Source organism: Molothrus ater, chromosome 1 (genome assembly GCF_012460135.2).
Source record: "Molothrus ater isolate BHLD 08-10-18 breed brown headed cowbird chromosome 1, BPBGC_Mater_1.1, whole genome shotgun sequence".
In the NCBI taxonomy this organism is placed as follows: Eukaryota; Metazoa; Chordata; class Aves; order Passeriformes; family Icteridae; genus Molothrus; species Molothrus ater.
This window is the reverse complement of record NC_050478.2, coordinates 45454064-45476421: the sequence shown is the minus strand read 5'-3', so window position 1 is coordinate 45476421 and position 22358 is coordinate 45454064. Positions and strand designations below refer to the sequence as shown.

Here is a 22358-nt window from a genome sequence, read left to right as displayed (position 1 = left end):
TCAAATCTATTTTAATGTGTCTGAAATATAAAAACCACAAACCTACCACAAACATATTCAAATACATTTCAGTTCCAATTCAGAAGGTTTTTCAGACTAAAGGCCAAAGCATTACTCTACCACATAAGGAAATTCCTTACCGAAATAGGAGTTATCTTCAAAGAATCTCCTGTAGAATGTGTGAAAAGGTACCACAAGACAGGTCCAATTTCTCCTGTAATAAAGCCTTGTGCGTGGCATGAACGAGTAGTACAAACATTTTCAATTATCTTTGCTGCTATATGGTTCACTACCCGCTCTTCCTATAGGAAGGAGAAGAAGGAAAACACATTTGCAAATGTTTGTAATTTCTTTGTAAATTAGTGCCTATGTCCACATTTTATTCAATGTATATTGTCTCGGCGTTGTTCTTAATTCTTTTTGATACTTGCAAAAGTAAGTTTTCAAGAAACCTCACCTGAGGACAAACTTATGTTCACAGATCCTACTTCCCCCCACTTTCTCTTCTACAGCAAAGACAATTTGATACAAGCATAATTTAATACAAAATATTTTTTTTCTTTAATCTCCAAATAATCACCCCAAATTAAATGTAATTATTACAAATGAAAAGCTCTTGTTTTGTTAAAGGTGTTCCATGATCAGTGCTTTATAAATGAACGAATTTGCGTCAACACTCATTACTAGAACATGCTCTAAATAGTACAATTATGAGATATTCAGTTCCATTAGATAAGAAAATTTACATTAAACCCTCTTTGTCTTTATCCCATGATTTGTTGACTCTTCTGAATAAAGACTTCTTGCAAATTAAATTGTTCCATAACTCCCTTCTAAGCAGACAATCCTGACCACGGCTTAAGACTTAAATCATTAGGTCCCATTTACTACAAGAAGTCCTAAATTTCCATATGAGATTCTGAATCCTTCATATTTTTAGTACTAACCCAATAATTTTCACTTAAAATCAGGGTCTTTAACTGGAAAATACATCACTGGTGTTATTTTAGCTGTGCATTGCCCCACGTCATCTCAGTCTTGAACTACAAAAAAGTGAAGTCTCTCAACAATGTCTTTAATAGCATCTTGAATTTAGCAAGAATGAATTTTAATATAATTTTTATAATTCAATTTATCCTTATAGTCTGGCTTCACAAATAATTCATCATAATATCTAATTGATTTCTTTCTTAAACTAATCTCAATTTTAGCCTACTAAGCTTTGGATTTCTGAGAGTTATCTTTACAATCAGAGCCACCAACAACTGTGAGCAAGATAATGAAACCTTTCAAAAAGTAGTACAAAAGGGGAGAACTTGCAGAAGGGGAGAACTTATGCTTCATTAAAATATATTCAATATCCACTTTTCCTTCTACTGACTTAGTAGTTCTAAAATATAGATTTTAGATGTAGAAATATTTGAAAATTCTTAATATAATGATGTCAAAAAAAAAAAAAAGAACGGCCGTATTCATTTTCATTATAATCCTTCCTGTTCTTCCAAAGAACTGCAGCTCTACTCAAAATATTTAACAGAAATACCAAAGTCAATTTCCATCTAAAATGGTTACACTCTTAAAAAAAATCCACTGAATTCTGTGGTCTTTCTTCTTATTTGCAGCCATAAACCAAAGAGAACTTAGGCTTCTCTCTTTTTACAGTTTCGATTACTGCAAAATATTGCATTATTTTGACCTACTAAAGACCTAAATAGACAGATACTCATACACATTTACTAAAATTTAAATTCTGAAAACATTTTATAAAAAATGTCCAGTTCTAATGTTTTTTTCTGTGAATTATACTTCTGCATTTCAGTCTTTTTTTGGGAGGCGTACAATTACAGTAAAAATACATGCGTTTATCAAATTGACTAAATTGATGCATTTAACAATCAAATCCCTAACTGAAACATAATTGCCAAGTTAAGTCTCTCTAACATATGAAGTGATTATTATGACTGCCAATTGGGACTCCACTCGTAATTTAAGCAGGCATAAACACTTAATAAACAAACTATAATCCCATTAATTAATCATAATCAAAGCAATATATAGTGGATTAATAATGTTAACAAATTTCCAGATACAATTGCAGTTTTTCTTTGTAAAATTCAGTCCTGAAGATGTGCTTTATTTCCTTTCAGCCACTGATGGGATGAGTTATGCCCTGTTCCAGATTGTCGTGCTACTTTGACTAGAAAATGGTCATGCATCATCACTGTGCTTTAAAAGCTAAAAGTAATTATATTTGCTGCCACCTGAGACCTTCCATTTCAGCTCCTCTGGTATCTGTTTCTGAGCACTATCTAAGCAACAAGACTTCTATGTACCATGTTCTGCTTAATTAGCTGTCTGCAAGGGAAACCTGATCTAAACTAATATTTGGTCTCTTAACTAAGGGAGTCATCCAGTGATGTTACCAGAAGATAAGGTATTTTAGTGAACAGAAATAGATATCCAAGATATGAGTAAAGCAGTTCCATATATCAGTAATTCTATGTCCACATCATGAACTGCATGAAATCTGAAACTATGAATAGAACTGTCTAAAAGAAGCACATACTTTATTTTCAATGAGTTTAGGTTTCAACTAGTTTTATAAAGTACACTTAAAGCTCCTAATTTTCAGTCAAGTTGAACACTTGCAGATATATCTGTTTCCAGTGAAGTCACGGACAGTTAATGAAAAAGAGACCTGAGTGAAAATGCAAATACCAGATGGATAAAAAATTGCAAACTAGTGAAAGGAAACTTTTTTAAATCAAGTCTTTACATTTTAATTGGGGGGGGGGAAAGAATCAACATCATAAAAAAACCTACTTCCATGTTTTTGAAATAACTGAATCTACTGGATATTTTTACTGACTGTTATAAAGGTAACAGTGCAGCAAAAATTTTGGAAGCACTGAAGTTACTGGCCACTATGATAACAAAAATGCTGCCAAAAAATAGCATAACTTCATTTTATTAGAAGTTAGGATAAAATATTTTATGATCCTTTTAAAGTAGGTTTACTGATGGAACTAAGCTGTGAGCAGCTGTTGACCCCACTGAAGGCAGAGAGGCCCTGCAGAGAGACCTCAACAAATTAAGAGGTCTGGGTAATCACCAACCATATGAAGTTTGAGAAGGGCAAGTCCCAGATTCTGCACCTGGGTTGGGACAACTCTGGGTGTATGGACAGGGTTTTGAATAAATGAAGCAGTTTTGAATAAATGCAGCAAAATACATAAAAGGAAAATGGTTTTCACATTAGCATTAGGTACTCCATATTAAATAGGAATATCCTTTCTGAAACAGAAAGTATCTTCCATGACTGGATAACATAGGAACTCTAACAGTTATACACTTTATCAGGAGAAATCTTCCTATCTTAGAGATTGAACACAAACATTTAGAAGTTGAACTTAAACAAATACAGATGCCTGGAACAAGCATTTTGTTTCACTGTTGGAAACCGTTGCTGGAAAGGATTAGCAAATAAATATTGGAATGTTTACTATGTCCATTCTGACAGACTACAACATTATACTAAGACTAAACATGTCAAATCAAGCTTATCATTTACTTATTTATTAATGTACCAATTCCCTTATTTTGACACATAATTGAACTCAACTGTTCTTTGAGTTGAAAATCAGCTTCTGTCTCAAGTTAACACTGAAATGCAGGAAATTTGAACTTGTGTTCCCCTTCAGATAAAAGACTTTCCCAATCTTCTACTTCCATCACCCTAAAACTCCTTTCACTGACCCACACACTTTTTTTATCACTGTTAGATTTTCAGGCACAGAATGTATGTGAAAATGACACTACCTGCATTTTCTGAACATTTTGTTCCTTTATAGGCAAATAAAAGGGACACACACATATTTCAAACTTCTTCCTGTTCTACTGTTCTGTTTCAGAGGGCAATTCTGCTTTGATAATGACAAATCTTATAAAACTTCAGAAGTCCAAGAACACTTCAGAGTAGTTCATAATAAAACTCAGGAACAGTGAACTTAGCTTACAAAAATCAAAACTATATAAACCATAGTACCAAATGACATTAACTGGTTTTCTTGAATTTTTATTAAATATATAAAATAAAGCTTCTTAACTGGAAAGTAAAACTAGAAGTGAGTATTTATAAGGCAGATACAATGCATTGTGGTAGTTCAGACCTTATTACAAAAAGTTAGTTTGCCATTTTCATAAATACTGAGACAATATGTCCATAATCACTTCAGAAAACATCCTGATGTAAAATTTTCTTAAGTCACAACTGGGCTTAGAACAATTACAATTAATTCATTATGTAATTATGCATAATTTTTAAAAATTATTAATATAAGAATGAAAAACTTATGTACTTTTAATAGAGAAAAGCTGGTGACAAATGTTTTCAGAGCTGCATAGCCACAGGACAAGAGGCAATGGCCAGGAGTGAAAACTCCAAGCATAAACAAGTAAAAACTTTTTCCTATGAAGGAGGTGCAGGCATTGCTGACAGAGATTGTGGGACCATAGTTATTAGAGACATTCAAGACATAAATAGACATGTTCCTGAGCAACCTGATTTATTTAGACCTATTGTGAACAGGAGGTTGAATTAGATGACCTCCAGAGGTCCATTCCATCCTCAAGTCTTGCATAGTTTTACAGCTTCAAACATGTTTTAAAACTATATATATCTACATTAAAAATGAGCATACTCACAAACAGAAAGTATAGAAGTGCACAGATGGCTAGCCTAGACATAATTTTAAATTTATGCTTAATTAAATTTAATTTGAACTACTGCATGGAAAATGTACTTCTATTTTGTGTCATTTTTTCAAGAAAAAATATATCAAGATAAATTATTAAGAAAAATTTGACATGTTTCAGGACTAAGAAGTGATTTTATTTTATAGGAATAAATTAGTGTCTTATGGATGTCTTGATTTAGTTTCTGCACACTGTATATTCAGAAACAGCAAGTCTTCCATTACTAAATTTATAATTAAATAGCATCTCACCACTGTGCCTTAGAGTGACATCTTACTCTAATTATGAGCTGGAAATTGTGCACAATACAAACTCAGTTTTGTGTTCGTGGTCACATGAAGGTTTGAAGATATTAAAATGCATGTAGGCTCCTCCTTTATTAATCACAATCTGTAGGCAATAAAGAGCTCAAAAAGGAGGGAAAAAAGGTATTTCCTCTTGCTTTCCACCTTCTAGCAACCTCTGACATGTTTTTTGCCTTGAGCTTTGCCTTGGGCAAAAATAAAGTAACATAGTCTCATACAAACAGTGAATGTAAACTCTCCACTCAATTCTTTTTCATTTTCAAAATGGAACTATATGCATATTTTTCTTCCCTTTTTGTAGCACAGCTAAGCCATCACCAAAAACAATGAAGAACACAGTAAAGCACACGTATGAGAATAAATCTAATTGCTACTTTTTTGCCTCCAAAGAATGCTGACAAGTGAGTAGGATAACAATGCAGTTTTTAAAAACTGTATATCATCCACTTCAAGAAAGAAACTTAAATCTTGCTCAAAGATTTACAAACATGTATGAAAATCAAATTGCAAGAGGACAGCACAAACTGTCAGAACATTTCTCAAAAGATGCCTACATCATTAATAAATTTCACATTTATCAACAGTAATTTATATTTACTATCCCATTTCCCCTAACACAAGCAGCAATACATAAATGTTGAATGTACAGAGAACATTCAGAACTGCATTAATCTCTGACTTAGGTCATGGTCTTATGATTATTTAAATTCAAGAGCAATGCTTGGTTGACAAGGTACTGCAATGCTGCAGGCTACAATCCTCATACAATGCCTAAAGGGTTATTACTGTGGAGAAATTCTACTGAGGACCATGAAAGAGCCTTACCCCTTCCCGAAGACACCTCATTAGCACAGTGTAAGCAGCTGAGGGAACAGCCCAGCATTCCCTGGGGTGCTCCCCTTTTTCCTCCTGAAATGAAGCCAACGGCACAACTGATTAAATCAAAAAATCGCAACCATCTCAGTCACATAAAAAATGGGTAGCATGTTCTTAATAAGGTACATATCATACACATTTCAAATTAACATATGCAATCAAATATATTAAATTTCAGGACATTATTACTATTTCATGTTATTTCATGTGCAGCACAGAGATTGATATTTTATTAGCTTATTTAAGTAGTCTCCAAAATCCATAACAGAGTTTGTCCTAACATTTCTGCATTTCATCAATTCATTCTAATTCATACAGACACAAAAAAGTGTCTGTTCTTTCATTCCTCTCAACTATTTCAAGTAGTTCAGAGAGATAACTGGCTATTAAGAGCAGAAATGATTGTCTTTAAAATCAAAATTATTTTTTTGGTAGGTAAAAAGAAAAATGTCAACTTTCTTTTGAAAAAAAATGCTCAAAGTCATACAAAGAGATACCAAGTGTTTAAGAAAATTTACTGTATGGTATAGCCTTTAGTACACATGAACAGTCTTTTAAGATCTGACTGTGTATTTCCTTGAAATCACCCTGTTAGGCTAATTCACTATTAGTTTAATAAGGGCTTAATTCTTCCAAGTGAACTTCACAACCATCTGTCTCTGCAATAGCCTATCGTAAAATTTTAAATTTAAAAGGGAACACTCGGATATCACTGAGATTTAACTGCAACAACTTCCATATCCAGGGTAGTAACACAGAGCTAGTAGTAAGAGGAAAAAATATAGCCTCTTTTGGGAAAGAAAGTGAGAAATAATAGGCATTAATTAGATTGTGTGAAAATGACAGGCCATGAAATCATGAGAAACTTGTTTTAGTAAGTAGACAAAGGATGACAAACAGTAATTTCTTCAGAAATTACACAATTATGAACTCTACTAATTATTTTTAGCATTCTAATAAACTGGTTTTAATAAAAGGGATAGGATAGGAAAAGTAGGGGTTAATGATGCAGAAATAAATGATACTTTCTAAATTTGCTGATTTCTGCATGGCTTACAGTAATTCAACACGTATACGATATGAGCATTTCAGGCCTTTAATTAAAGCATGGCACATTAGCATGAAAGACTATTACTGAATTGTCTAGTAAAATTAATTTTCCTTCTTTACTGAAAATAAAACTTTATTTGCCACATGTAACATAGAGAAAATGGGTCTGTTAAATATCCCATCTGTAAGCTTTTTTTCTGCTAACTTTGTATTAGGATGTATGGGACAATATAAACAGTAATAACAAGAGTGGCTGGACATCCAACAGACACATGAAATCCACTTAATTCTATCTTCTCCATCTTATCTGAGTAAGAACGTGCTGACAAGTAATCAACATTTGCCTTCCAAGGGGTTGTGTGTAAGTTTAAGAAAACAGAGCCCAAGTTCCAAGAAAGTAAAGGTAGGTTACTTTCAAACAGGCAAAAGTGGAATCTTTTCTACCTGGAAGAGGCAGGACAAGACTAAAAGTCAAAACAGAGTTAAAATGACAATCTATTGTGGAACTGGCATGTGTCTGTTTCTGATTGTATTCACCTAATTTAACCAGAAATTCTTTCAAGGTCTTTTGTAATGATACATATTAAATGTGATATAAAATAAAAATACTTAAGAAATTGTGCAATCCTAAAACATTAATAGCTCTTCCATTCTTCAAACTGATTAAAGACTTTCTGCAAGGTTTAATCTCTATTTAGAAATTTTAAAAGGCAAAAGGAGTATGAACCTTAGTACCGTTCTTAATTACATAAACATAACACACAGCATTTGACACTTAATAAACCTAAATATATCACCAAACATTGGGGAATCTTCCTACTTTTTGCTCACAGCCCATGTGATTTTGATTAAACTTTAGGTTCTGCACCCTAATAACACAAACAACACAAAATTCATAAAAATATTACACAGAACTTGAAAGTTTTTCCCCAAGGCAATCCACTCAAGAGTATGAGAACATGCTCCCTGGAGTTTGCTCATGCTCCTTGTGAATTGCTCTTGGCTTCTGTTTGGAATAAAAATGCAGAGATGGAATGTAAGATCTTACTTACAAGATCTCATAAGCAAGAACCCACACAATATCAGAGTTTAGGAATGCACAGGACTGTTACAATTATCTGGACATTTCCCAGTATTTCTAAGCCATAGAAGTGCAAACAGTGATCTTGTATTTTACCTCATTAATCATCCTGCACCTAAACAGCTGAACTTGATTTGAGGTATTTGATAATTTATGATTTACCAAAAGTTCACATGAAAAAGAAATAATCTTTACCATTATTTCATAAAAAAATTGTGGCTGGATCTAGAAACACTTCACAAAACCCCAGAGGGAATAAATGAATAAATAAAATCAGACATGCCCTCAAAAACTTACAGCTTAAATACAAATATTTAGCAGTTTGATAAACAATCAAACAGGACAAAGAAAGCACAAAATTGATAGAAACAAAAAAAAAAAAACCAAGAGCATAGTCCTTAATGAATTAGATGCAGTTATAATTTATTTTTCTTTATCAGTCAAATCATAAGTCTTTGCTGTTTAAAGATATAAGTTGGCAATAAACTTTTTGGTTTCATTTATTATATTACCCCTGACTTGCTATATGATCTTGGCAAGGTCATTCAGCACTACTGTTTGTCACTTTAATGAGCAACAAAATACCTACAACACTACAGTATTCTGAAGTTAAATACATTTAGAATAGAAAAATGAAAAGTGCTTTTCTTTAAAAAAATTGAATGGTTAGTATTTCCAAGCATACAAATCACGGTGATATTTTTTAAATTTTACCAAGACATAGTGTCTTGAGCTCATATGTGTCCAAATATTTGTTCCTACACTCTATTCATTTCTTAGTTATACAATAATGCAATGAATTAATATTTGCGTGTGTGTGTATATATAACCAACCTTGAAACGTGACAGAGTTGCCACTTCTATGCAAGTTGTAATGCTTCAAACATTGTAAAATTCATACACAGAAAATTGTCAGGCCACATTTTCAGATGGAAAAAAAAAATCATTCTGGTGTTATATAACCAGTGTTAACAGAATTGTTTAAACTATCAGAGTTTAGTTTCAAAATAAAATCAAGCCATGCAAAATATTCCTGCCAAATATTTTCAAGTTGGAGTTTTAAGTTCATTTGTTTGATGATAGCAGGTACAAATCTTTCCTCCTGAGGAAACTGAGCAAGTATTAAAACATAAACTGTGACTGTGGGTGCATTTTTCAGAACATAATTTCACATTATAAGTTGTGACCATGTATTTGACAAATAATTTGGCAATTGTCCAACAAAAATAGGACAACGCTTGTTATTCTGCAAAAACCAAGGCAACCACTACATCTTGTGGAACATGCAAAGGAGCTAGAGGATAAAGAAAATAAAACCTGGAAATTCAGCAGAAAGCCATGACTAAAGCCAGAGTAATGATTCATTTGCCACATTTGCTCCATTACCAACTGCCTTAAACTAGTTAAGCTAATGTCTGAGCATTCAGAGCTATTAGATGATGCTGATTATACAAAGGCTTCAGAGAAGCTAAGCTTAGACTTTTTCTGCTTGAAGACACTTTTGTTTCTCTTAAGTAAAAGAGTATTTTATTCTTAGAATAAGGAAAAAACAAATGTGATGGTTTAAAGGATCTGTCAATTCTTAAAGGATCTGGCTTAATTCTTAAAGGATCTGTCTCCAATTCTTAATATTGACAGTATTTCTTTTCTACAAATAACCTCCAATTATTTTTAATGCAAACTTATTATTTTTAGACTGAAGGTTTAAATCAGTTTTAATCAGGAATAAACACAAGTCCATTTGAAGTTAGTCAGGATAATTTCATTTCCTTTCCCACTGTGCTGTGAATCCAACTATGCTACAGTAAGATTTAATAGGGACTAGATATATAGATACATGAATATATTAATTTATTGATATTATGGACTGTCCTCATACATTCTATTTAATCAACATTGCTAGCTTAGATCTTTGAACCCTTAGATCTGCCACTTGGAGGCCAGCAGTGTTTATGGTGGTTGCTTAAATCCTTCTATGAAGTTAAAATTCTACACTTGAAGAATGCTGTTTAATTAATCTCACATGAAGTAAATGATTACCATGTTTCTTAAAGTAGAATAAGTATTAGAGAAGACAGGACAAGAAACTGTTGACTATACAAATAACTAACTAATTTGATTTTTTGGTCTAGTTTTCCATGGCAAATTTTTTCACATTTGCCAAATTTGTAAGGATAACTTGCAGTCTTACCTTGCTGGCTATGAGGAAAAGCAGCTCCCCAAGGGCTGGTAGAAAGCATTGCTTCAATTTGCTGTTTCTGAAGTTCTCTCTGATTAGCTCAGTTAAAACTGTAATCGCCTAAATTAAAGAGATCAATGAATAGATCAACTCATGTATTTTGTCAAGCAAAATGTACTGCTAAAAGGAAAAAGCTTTATCTCAAATGTCATCTTACTTTTGGACCCTTCACTTATGTTGAAGAGCTGTTTGCAAGGGATTTAGTAAGCATTGAAGGAAAGAAAAAATAATTATTACAAAACATTACGTATGCAATATGGAGAAAAATGCAATAAAGAATTAGTCAAGGTGAAAAATTATCAGCTATCTGTTCTTTCAGTTCCCTCAGGACAATAGAAATAGATCTGCCAGGAAAAGAAAAGCCTACTGCAGTTCCTGTGTTTCTGTCAGGAAATCTGGGAGTTCTCACCACCTCGTTACAAAAAAGAACAAACAACAAGAAACCCCTAATGATGTCCTTTGTGTAGACATCATATCATAGCATAAGAACTATTTAAGTTTTGTCTTCTGATCTCTAAGTTTACAGGTGACTTAGTGTGTAAGAATTGGACATATAATTTTAGTTTTTTGTATTCCATGAACTTCTGTATGCAAAGCATTTATACATATACACGTGTGTGTCTACGTAGATAGATAGATATGTTATTTATGAGGTGGAAGGAAATTAGAAAATTTGATTCATCTTGTGCAGGTGACCTAGTAAGAAATCACTTTCCCATGCAAAAGTATTTGGCAGTAAAGCACTTTTTCTTCTTTGGAGCACCATGGAGTTTTTATCCTCAACTTCCCTTGTTTTACTTCACCTTCTGACCTTAGCAGCTTCATAACTCCAATCTTTGTACAGCAAAATCATATCAAAACTGGAAATGCAGTCTTCAAATCAAAGAAAAAAGATCTACTAAACAAACTTTGACCTTCTGCCCATTTTTTTAAAGTGGTGCTATGCTCATTAACTGGTTTTTTAAACTGCTTTCAGAGCATCTCTACAAATTTTATTCAGGAACTTTAATTAGCCTGCCATTCCAGAGAGAGCTTTACTTTCATATTTAAGAAACAAATGTATCAGTAGGTTTCAAAGATTCTAATATGCCAGCTTGAGAAAGTAGTAGTCAAGTTGATTCAAGTGCAATTCTGCACCAAATGATGAACACATAATGACAGCATTTTCACCTTTATTACATTTCCTTTCTGCAGCTACGCAGAATTACTCTTCCTTTTGTGATGAAATGTATTTTGAGAACTACTTTGACTGTGAAACGAATACTATCAAAAGTACGTTGTCAATGTGGCATAAACAGAGATTACACATACCCATTAACATCCCTCAACTTCACCCCTTTAGACTGAGGGCGAACCCACCATGACATAGTATTTACACAAAATTGATGAACTATATGATAACACAAGCTGCGGACATATTTCTAGCTAGGCTCTAGCTAAGGACATCAAATCATCATGACACCTAATTACACTTGTTCATTTGCAGGCAGAACTTGAAGAAAACACAAATCAATTTGTACATCTGCTGTACAAATCAAGGCAGGATCAAGGCAGTCTACTCAAAATTATCAGTTTTAATGGTAAATCTCAACCAGCCGACAACCCTATATCAATGCAAAATTGGTTTGCACCTGCAATATTTGTTTTCTCAATGCATGGTTAATATATTTGAAAAATTTGATTACATTATCTAAATACATTTATGTGTGCAGTCCTACAATCCTCTAAAACCTATATTCTATTAAGTAGAACCATGAATTAAGATTTATGTGTAGTAAATTATATATTCACTCTATTCACTTGTACTAAGTTCTGTTTGGCTGCCTTACCACTCAATCAAAATTAAACAAAAGAGTCATTAACATTAAATATACTGGGTAGATTATCCATCTTGTGTTTTGGGGTTTTTTTTGTTTGTTCGTCATTAAAATTAAGAATTCAAGATTTAAAATGAATGAAGATTAAATCCAAAAACAATATTTCATATTGGGGAACAGAAATTGTTTTTCACTCTCCCTCTCCTTCAAGATTCTAGGACAAGTTATTTTTATTCTGAAGAGATTCTAGTTATTATTTTTATTCTAAAGTGATAAGAAAATGAGGTAGTCATAATCCAATTCCTACTCTTTCCTCAAATATGACTGAAAAAAAGGTAAAACTGAGTAAACAAAATTCAAATTAAAAAGTAATTTCCCTTCTTGAACACTAAAAAATAATTGCCAAAAATTTAGTCAACACTGCAATAAATTCAAGTTTTTATTTGAAAAAAACCTTTTATTAAACAAGAGGGAAGATACATCTGAAGAAATCTGAGCTGTTAGTGACTGACTTGTGCTAAAATTCTTACATCTTTGACACAAGTTGTATGAAATCCTATTGTTCTTATCTTCATATATTTCTCCATTAAGTGTTAATTTTGGTAATTGTAAGAAGATCCATAAGAATTAAGTACTATAGCAGAAGACACTGAACATGAAATAGTCACCACACATTACAGACAACGCTCATAATCTCTTATATACAAGTCTTTATTTACCACACTCAAATAATGGCCTCATTTTCTCTAGAGAGCATACAGAGTACAGAATTGCCCTGTGATTTCCCTCCCTTCGCTGAACACAATTAAATAATCAAATATTTTACAAGTGCAGGACATGGGGTTCACTGACTACGTCACACACTGAACTGGCAGAGTGTCTGTGCCAATAACCTATTTAAGATCTTCTTGTGTCCTCTGCAATGGAAGCTATGATTCATTGTCTGCATTATAAGCACATTTATGCAGAAATACAAATATTTTTATAAAATAAATGTTATATAATCTAAAGTGTTCATAATTTCACAAACATTTTAAATTACCTAAAATGAGGAAGACAAACTATTTCCTGCTCTTGACAGGACATTTCTAATCTTGAAAAGACTGATTTGCACAAGATTTAAAATATTCTTTCATCCTTTCATAAGGAAAAGTATAAGTCTTGAAAAAAAAATCTGCTTGGACACTTTGATTCAATATTAAAGGGTGGTATAAATTTTAGGTAAAGTACCAAAGTTTGTGCAGGAAAATGCACAACAGAAAAATCAGATTTATTTTAACCACGGACCAACAAAGTCTCCTTCTTACGTAGAGTACATTCTTTTTCTTTTCAACCTGCCTATATTTTCCCTTTCACAGAAGTAAAAAGTAATGAACTGTAAGTCCAATGCTGTCTATTAAAAGCATCTTAAATTTAATAAATTACCTACACCTTTTACCCTAGCTGTCAAACTGAGTAGATATAGTATAGTCATAAAAAGAAAAGAAAGAAGAAAATGTCATATCTGGACAGTCATTGCCTTAATTTACAACAATAGTGTGTGGAATTGATCTATTACCTGTGGCAGATTCTCAATCTATTTCAAGCTGTATCCAGAAGGTTCCCTGCTGTTTTGAGAGTCCAGAAGTGAAAATTACAGCATATTCAAAAAAGACGGTATTTTATACCCTAAGTAGTACAGTGGCAATGTACAGATTTCCAACATTTCTACATCTTTGATCTACTAATATGATTGTCTGCAAGTATTAGTGGAAATCAAAATATCTCCGTAATTCTGCAAACCCTTACAGTGTTAAAAGCTGTCTATGTCTCAAGCATAATGGAAATTTTAGCTCATTTTCTTGTGAGTACACACGCATAATGTAATGTGGGCAAATAATGGCAAAGCAATCCGACTTTCCTCTGAGAAAAGCACTCTCACCAGGATGAGAAAGTATGCCATGGTTTTAGTGCCACTAACCAGAATAGAATCTAGAGTAGTATTCAAGCACTCATCTTTAAAAGGGTATATGAATAAAACCAAAACCTGCCAGCTTTCTCGGAACATCTTGACTCAAACTGGGTCATGAAGTAAGGAGGACTGAAGAGAAATCTGACTGCCAGACTATGGATGTGGCATTAATGCTGTCCAGAATGTAGGGAGAATAAAACACCCCAAACAAACAAACCCCCCAAAACCAACATATTGCAACTCCTCTAGGTAAAAATAGAAGACAGAAGTGTAACATTTTTCCAGGTGGATACAATGCAAATTTGACTCATTGTAAAAACTCTTATCTTTTCAATTATTCTGTAACTGCTGGAGGAAGAGGTCTTAGTAGATGAGTAGTCAAATCAGATGTCATTAACTCAAAAGGAGATTCAGCTTGCTTTGGAATCAATTCAAGGTCCCAAAGGGATGAAATCAGAAACAAATAGAAGCAATTAACTTATAAATCAGGTACATTTACTAACAAATCAAAAACAGACATAAAAGTACTTTTAACAAGCTTTGGAGTTTGTTTGTTTGTCTGGGTGCTGGATTTTATTTTCAAGGAAAAAAAATGTTATTACTTCTCCCAGTCTGTCAAGATAGTCATATGAGCACATGAGCTCAGTAGCAGATGTTCATGAATACATCTGATTTCTACCCCAGCCCTTAAGTTTGAAGCTTTTTAATCACAGGAAGGACCAGATAAAAATATTTGCCTCTAACAGCAAGAGATTCTGTTTTCATTTTTGTCCAAGGCAAGCAAAGAAAATGATTGCTAAGGAGCCCAAAAAGCAAAGATTCCTCCCTTCAAAACTCGTCAGTGGCAACCAACCGAAGGTGGTTTACATCTAAAAATGCAAACTAAAATTGGAAATCAGTCCCCACAGAATAAGGGTTAGCAGGACCATCCAAGGAAGTGCTATTTTTCTTTTTTTTTCTCTTCTCTTCCTTGCTTTTATGCTATTCATAAATTGATTTGAAGTTACTCCAAGTAATCTTGTTCCAAGCAGTAGACCTTTTATCACCTTTTTAGAAGCCTTGCTGATGACCCTCAAAGACAAACGCCCATTGGTAAAATATACATGTAGAATATTTTAGATTTATTATTTCTGCATAGAATATCTCATATTTAAAAAAAATTAGAGGGAGTTTCCCACTAATTTTCTTTGAAATTAGCTCCCTTTGAGCACTGCAAATTATTTCATTCTGCTCAGTGAAGATGCAAACTGGACAAAACAACAATCCTTCTCTAAAGAATTCTTTCTTAAAAGTGTTTCAGACTAAAATAACTTTTTTCCCCCCAGATGATGGCTAAAAGGTCTTAGAAGAAAAGCTAGCACTACAACTCATATACGAGTGATCTTGCCTAACAATGGGCCTGGCTTGAGTGTCTTTTAATGCAGTAATCAGAAGGCAGAAGAAAACTAGGCTTTTCAGCTACTACCAGTGTGCAATTTCTATCACAAAAACATGCTGTAGCCTAATAGTGTCAATCAAGCAAATGCTTTAGAGGAAAAGGCTGGATTATTTTCTTTGGTTCCTAGCCTATGATAGGATCAATTCACAAGTGCAAGACAAACGGAGGTGGAAGAAGGGCTCTCGTTCAGGTTAATTCTTTAAGGAATGCACTTTGTTGTAAGAACTAAATAGCTCAGTGTGCAAATTGTACAACAGCATCCATAGACACAAAGTTGCTTGGTATAAAAGAAAATTAAGGTACCAAAAATATATTAAAACCAAATTCTCAGCTATATTTAATAAAAAAATCTAATTAAAAAAAAAGAATTTACAGCATGCCACAAAGAATTGCAATATTGTATGATGCGATTTTGCAAACATCACATAAACAATATCAGAATAATGTCAGGAAATACTTAAGGCCTTACACAGATACGTGTCTTCCAAAGCTAATGGAAAAAATAATTTGTTTCATATCAAGAAGCTTAGGCACAAAATTTTTTTCTATGTAGTCTCTCTTGCTCATGGACAGAATGACAAGTGCACATTTCTGTTGTTGTTCTCTTTCTGCAGTCCCATACTGTTGTTATCAGACTTCTAAAGTCCATACCTCCTTAGTGTATTCTCATGGCTGCAGATCTTCACAGCACAGACTCCTTCTTCTGCATGTTGTTCTTTCTTAGTTCAGGGCTCCTTCAAAGCTCTCCCTGACTGGCTAACTCACCCCCTTTTATCCCAGTTATCTTCATTAGTCACAGCTGCAGCCCATCAAGGACAACCAGGACCTCCGGGGGCAAAGCCTATGTACAGATATTCAAGTACAATACATGCATTTTGCTAGGACTCAAAGGCCACCTCTACTATACATTTCTTTTTCTGTTTGTATTTGATGCTTCTGCTGACACTGTAGCAGTGTACGGAAAGCAAATATTTCATGCCTTCCACAGGAAAAAAATGTTCCTGCTAAGTTATTTTAACTACAGAAACTCTATTCCATCTAGTTCACCCAGCCTTTCACACCCCAAATGTATCATCAGTGTATATGACAAATATGACATATATATATATACCTTCCAGAGACATAAATATTTATTTGCTGAAGGAAAGGGTCCTAGAGGCACAGGTCATCATCCCAAAAAATAACAGAATTGTAGAAAAAACTAAAAACAACACAGCAGTTTTATTGTCGTAAGAATTAAACTGAAAATAACTACAAACATATCTACTGGCAGCACCACTGATATAATTTTAATGGAAAAATGTACTATTTCACCCATCAAAGAAAACAGAGTAAATTTAATGGACTATGAAAACAGTGTCAATTAAATATCTTTTAGAATGGTAGAGTCTTTGCTTCAGTCAGGCAATTAATTTAAGAAAATTGCAAAAAGTGATTTAATCCTGCAGTAAGCAATGTATGTCTTCTCCTTCCTAGGTGAAAATTTCCTTGTTTTCTACTACCAGCCTGCTTTGGACTTCAAACATAAAGCAAGCGCAATTAATTGGATTGATAAAAATATTTTTTTGAGAGAAGAAAAAGAAGGATCTTCAGTTATGACAAAAGGTCTTAGTATTTTCTCCAATAATCCAGAATTGCCATGCTTGATATATTCACTGTTAATTTAATTATATTTTCATTTTATGTTTATTAATTCAGAAGGACTTTTCTCAAACACACCATGAGTTTCTGTTAATTTACCTGATAAATGTCAATTTTTCATTTGTTTTCCTTCCACGTGCCCCAGGCAAGTATGCAAGTTATAATTCACTGAACCAGGTTGTTGAAAATAAATTGAATAAATTTATTATATAGGTTGAAAGTTTACTAGAAGTCACTCAAAAAACTTAAATGGAACCCCTCTCACTGTTATGAAAGTTTTAAGTGACAGTCCTGATCATGTCAGAAAGATAACTGCAAAGTTTTAATCAAGCCACAAAATATGTGTGTATATGAACATGCGTAAATTCTCACACACATTGTCCTACAGATTTTATCTCCTGACTACGGATTTTTTTAATTTGGGTGGGTTTTGTTCCGTGTTGGTTTTTTTTCCATGTAAGTCATATCAGATCAAAACAAGGAAAGGGCCCTTGGAGAAAACAAGGATACACTAAAATTATAATAATATTTGAGAATCATTATAAGGTCATTTTACAATAAAACAACATTAAAACTAAATAGGAACAAATGGCCGAATCAAACCATTTTTATTTGAAATCACTATAATATGAGCAGACATGACAGGCCTAGAAACAGGAGTTATCAGAGAGGTAAGCTAGGAAATGGACTTAAAATTGGCATTCTGTAAGAATTTGAACGACAACAAACTGCAGACCTTGAGCAATGTAGACACAATGAGCTGGCTAGAATATATATGAGAGTTACAGGTCATAAAACTACACCTGTAACCATACAGATGCTTTCCAGCTGTGGAAAACAACCACTAAATTGTACTTTAATAAAAAGTCAGAAATTAAAAGGCTCAAATTATATGGAGTTTCAGTTCAGATGAAAACAGAAATCTGGATATTTCACCACTTTGACAAAGGAATCAAAGCTCAGCATTATGGAGATATTCTGATATGCTGTCATCCTTCATGGGCTATGCAATTTATTAATTTGTCCGTGAAATACATTAAACCAAAGGCTTTGCAAAGAAGCTTGCAGTGTGAAGGCTGCACCAGGTTCTCTGGACCCTTTAAATACTCAGTAGAGCAGTGGATTGAGGTCTGTTAAAAAACAGGCACAACTGCCTAGGCCATAGGGTGACATTGATATTCCCATTTAGCAAATTTGGGAAAGGTAAGGAAAAGGACTAGATTTTGCCACCAGAAAGGCCAGACAGAGAACAACTCTAGGGTTGTGTCCTTCCAGACAGAGAAGGACACTGCTCCCTGACATGGAGGCAAACTGTTAAGTTGCTGTACCATCTCTCAGTAAAATAATAGACTGAGTCTGAAATGTCACATCAGAGTGGCTGCATCCTAGGTGGCAGAGGGCCAGTATATTCACAGAAAAGAAAGGACAATAGCTTCTGTTAATAAATACACCAAATTAGATATACATCAAAACAAGCCTTCCTAACTATGGAAGAATTTTTTTCCTGTAAGATGAAGAACAGAATCCTAAAAAGAATGGGTTTTTTTCACTGAATTTTAATAACCAGTTTCAAAATCTAAATACAAGAATAAAACTTTAAAGTTCAGGTGTTTTCCTAAGATAACTAGCAATAAATAAGAGGAAATTATGTTTCAGATTTATAAAGGGCAATTCTATGGGGGAAAAATTATATTAAGTCAGGAAAAAACATATGACCTATTAAAATCTTTTATTGCAGCTGCACAATAGAAGAAATTGCACATAAAATGTCTTCATCTGCAGTTATACAAGAGATCAATTCCCCTACTGTATTCTAAGAACAGTTTCATTTTTTCTAATCAATGCAATATACTTCTTAAAAATACTTAAATGGAAATAGATCAACTGCAATTGAATTTACAGATATAAATATTCATTTATTCTAATTTTTTCTAATATGACCTACATACTCGAATACATCAGCAGAATAAAGATAGTACACAGTTCCCTGCTTCGCTAGTCTGTAAAACAGTAGTTTACTTGCATTTTATTTTGTGTTTTAGTGACCTCTGGTGGTTATATTCAAAGGAAACTGCTGTTCCCTGCTTGCTTGAAAAAAAAAAAATTAAAAAATTTTAAAACCCCAAAACATTAATTTTTCAAAGACAAACAAATTAAAGGCTTTTTGCATGTATTATGTGAAAGTTTACTTTAACCTGTAAAGGCTTCTTTTCTTTCCTAAAGTTTTTCTGCCTCTTTAGGGATTAATGCTACTACTATTGATAATACCATTTTAACAACAACAACAAGAACAAAAATGTAATGTTACTGATTCAAGCTCAAGGATAGAGTAACTATCCTTAAATAAATGTCTAAGTGGGTAGAAGGCAGTAGGGGGTGGAAATAAAGAGTTAGCTTTTTAATATGTAAGGGCCAGCACTGGCAACCTGCACAAGTCTCTACCAGGTCCTGTGCTGCTTTGAAAGTACAAAAGAAATCACAAGTGATGACTGTATAATGAGGTAACAAAAAAAAACTGCAAAGGGGCCATGACTGAGTGATAACAACCGGAAAGAAAGCTTGATGTAAATAGCACACTACACATATGGGCAAAAATGATTCCAGAATCATATGTTCACAAGCTCTCAATTGACTTTTCACACTTGGGAACAAATTTAGGAGCTAAAGGAGATTACTTCTGTTTAACACGTCAAAAAATCAAACAGTTATCAAATCAAATTAGGAAGTACTAGGAACGGAAGAGGAAGGAAAACACAAAAAATCCTACCAAGAGACAGATCTCCTATATCTTCAGGCTGTAAGACCTGGATCACAGAGTGTCAGTTTTAGATTATGTTGTTCAGCTCAAGACACTTGATTCTGACATTTCCTAAATCACAACAGCCACGAATAAACTTCACTTGGAGCATCAGATGGCTCATATGAGAGGATAAATTATACCATTATATTTAATTCTGTATATAATGCTGATAACATGTTTTGCTTTGTGGTGGGGTCTTTTAAGCATCATACAACATAAAAAAGCTGACGGTTAACAAGAATGTTCAACCAACTCACAGATTCCTCTGAAGGGAGCAGAGGGGAATACATCCCTAGGTGAGAAATTCATAAATGACTCCTTCCTATTTTTCCTATAAATTAACTACTGAATTTTGTGTACTGCCTACAGTTATTTGATTTTACATTATATATGCACAAATAAATTTGAACACATGAAAATATTAGAATTCAATGGGTTTTTTCCTCATTCTAATTTTTTGTAAGCACTAAAATATTTTTTAGTTCAGAGATATTACTTTGAGAGAAAAAAGTTTGGAATGAATGTCATTAAATAAAGCACAGTAGATGCATTTTTAACTCAGACCTGTTAATTTTTAAAAAATTCCTTATTTTCTCAATGAACGTATATAAAAACTAATTTTAATTAACATAAGAATGGGGCCAGAAAGTTAAAATGAAAGTTACTTTTTCATTCTAGTCCTTCAGTTTAAATGTCACTGGTCCTGGGCTTAACTTGGTTCCTGACGTATCTGAATACTTCTAAAAATGCTAAATTCCATTTGTGAATGACTCGTATGTTCAAATAAAAAAAGCACTGGAAACATTTTGAGCAAAATAATATTACAGGTCAATGCATAACTGTGGCAGCAGCTCTCTGGCCACAGAGAGAAATGCACAACTTTCCTAGGCATTGTCCTGGGAAAGGCTGTGAGAAGATCAGAGAAAAGAATGATAAACAATTCTTATCTTCACTTGCTGCACCTGTTGTTGTGAACATGTGGAATGTGTTATGGAGATTTGTTTACCAAAGCGTGGTTTCTTAATTGGCCAATGCTGATGGTGTTTAGATGGAAGGACCAATTGGGTCCACCTGTATGGTGACTGTAAGGGCGATGGGTTTCTTAATAAGTATAGAATAACAAAGTGATTGATCAGCCTGCTGAGAATCATGGAGTCAATGCTAATTATTACCCAGCTGGGGGCCTGCAGCAACATATAACTACTCCTGTCTATTGCTTTTAAACACAAATGCTGACTCGGATATGTGTTTTCTGATGTAAACTAGGAAGCGAGGGAAATATGTTTAGCTATTGCTGTATTTAGCTACTGCTAAACATATTACTTGCTAAGCCCCTGAACAAACACCTGAAGCCAAAAGCCATATGGGCATCTCAAAATTACTTTTGAGTATTTTAACTTTAAGAAGTTAAATACCAGAAAAAAGTCTGCCACGTAAAGAGCACACTTAAATTGTGACCTGGAATTCAATTGCTGTGAAACTGTCAGTATTGAAAGACTTTTACTAAACTTCAGTGACTGTAACTATAAGTACGTTTGCCCCACTCTGGAACTCCACAAAACAAACAGCAAACATTAGACAACAACAATAGTGTTTTGAGTTCAGTTTTCACTACAGAATGGCAACGTTAATGGCAACATAGCAAGATAATCACAATTATCTCTAATATTCATTAAGAAGAAACCAGAAGTACCTAAACCAGCAAAAACTTCCTTAGCTGCATTTCCAAATACTCAGGTATTAACCACTAATTGTTTTTTCCTACACCAGATCTGCACAGCACGCAGGCCTGTTTACAGCTTGTGTTTAGCAGTTGGGTCTTACACTCAAACATCCACTAAACTGAAGTTCTGGCTTTACCTCATGAAGAAGAAATGATGTCACTCTCACACTTGAAACAGACATTAAATAGCACATTCTGTCAAGATTTCACAATTTATGTGCATGTGTCACATGCAAGAAAAGGACCATAAGACAATCTAATCAGTCTCCTGTTTAAGTCAACTACTGACCATGTATAATACCAAACAAGAACTAAAAATGCTTTTCTTCTCCAAAGAAAATTACTTCCCCTTCATTACACACATTCTTCAAGAACTGTAAGAAACCTCAAATTAGTCCCATCTCAATAAATTCTTTTTTGAAAAAAATTCTCTAAGAATCAGTTGTACTATTTTATACTAATTACAATAATTACATTTCAGGATAGCCAAATGTGTCAAAGTTTCTTCCTCCACATGCACAAAAGTATGACTGTGACTACTTGACTTTATGAAAAGGAGGGAAAAATGCTAGTTTTATCATTGGTGGCCACAGGTTAGTAAAGATCCGAGCTACAACTACATAGAATAAGCTCATAAATTTATACATTTAATTAATTGATTATATTACGCTTTACATATATG

The 22358-nt window shown here is 33.5% G+C and overlaps 1 protein-coding gene across 1 annotated transcript in view; it reads right to left on the bottom strand.

The window, feature by feature from the left end:
- Positions 1-22358, bottom strand: part of ULK4 (unc-51 like kinase 4) — a 213706-nt gene that overhangs the window by 167656 nt on the left and 23692 nt on the right. The window contains exons 18-20 of the mRNA XM_036395859.2: positions 10259-10366; positions 5886-5969; positions 141-302 (exon numbers count right to left, since the gene is read on the bottom strand). Of these exons, the coding sequence (XP_036251752.1) occupies positions 141-302; positions 5886-5969; positions 10259-10366 (354 nt within the window). The remainder of the gene's footprint in view (positions 1-140; positions 303-5885; positions 5970-10258; positions 10367-22358) is intronic.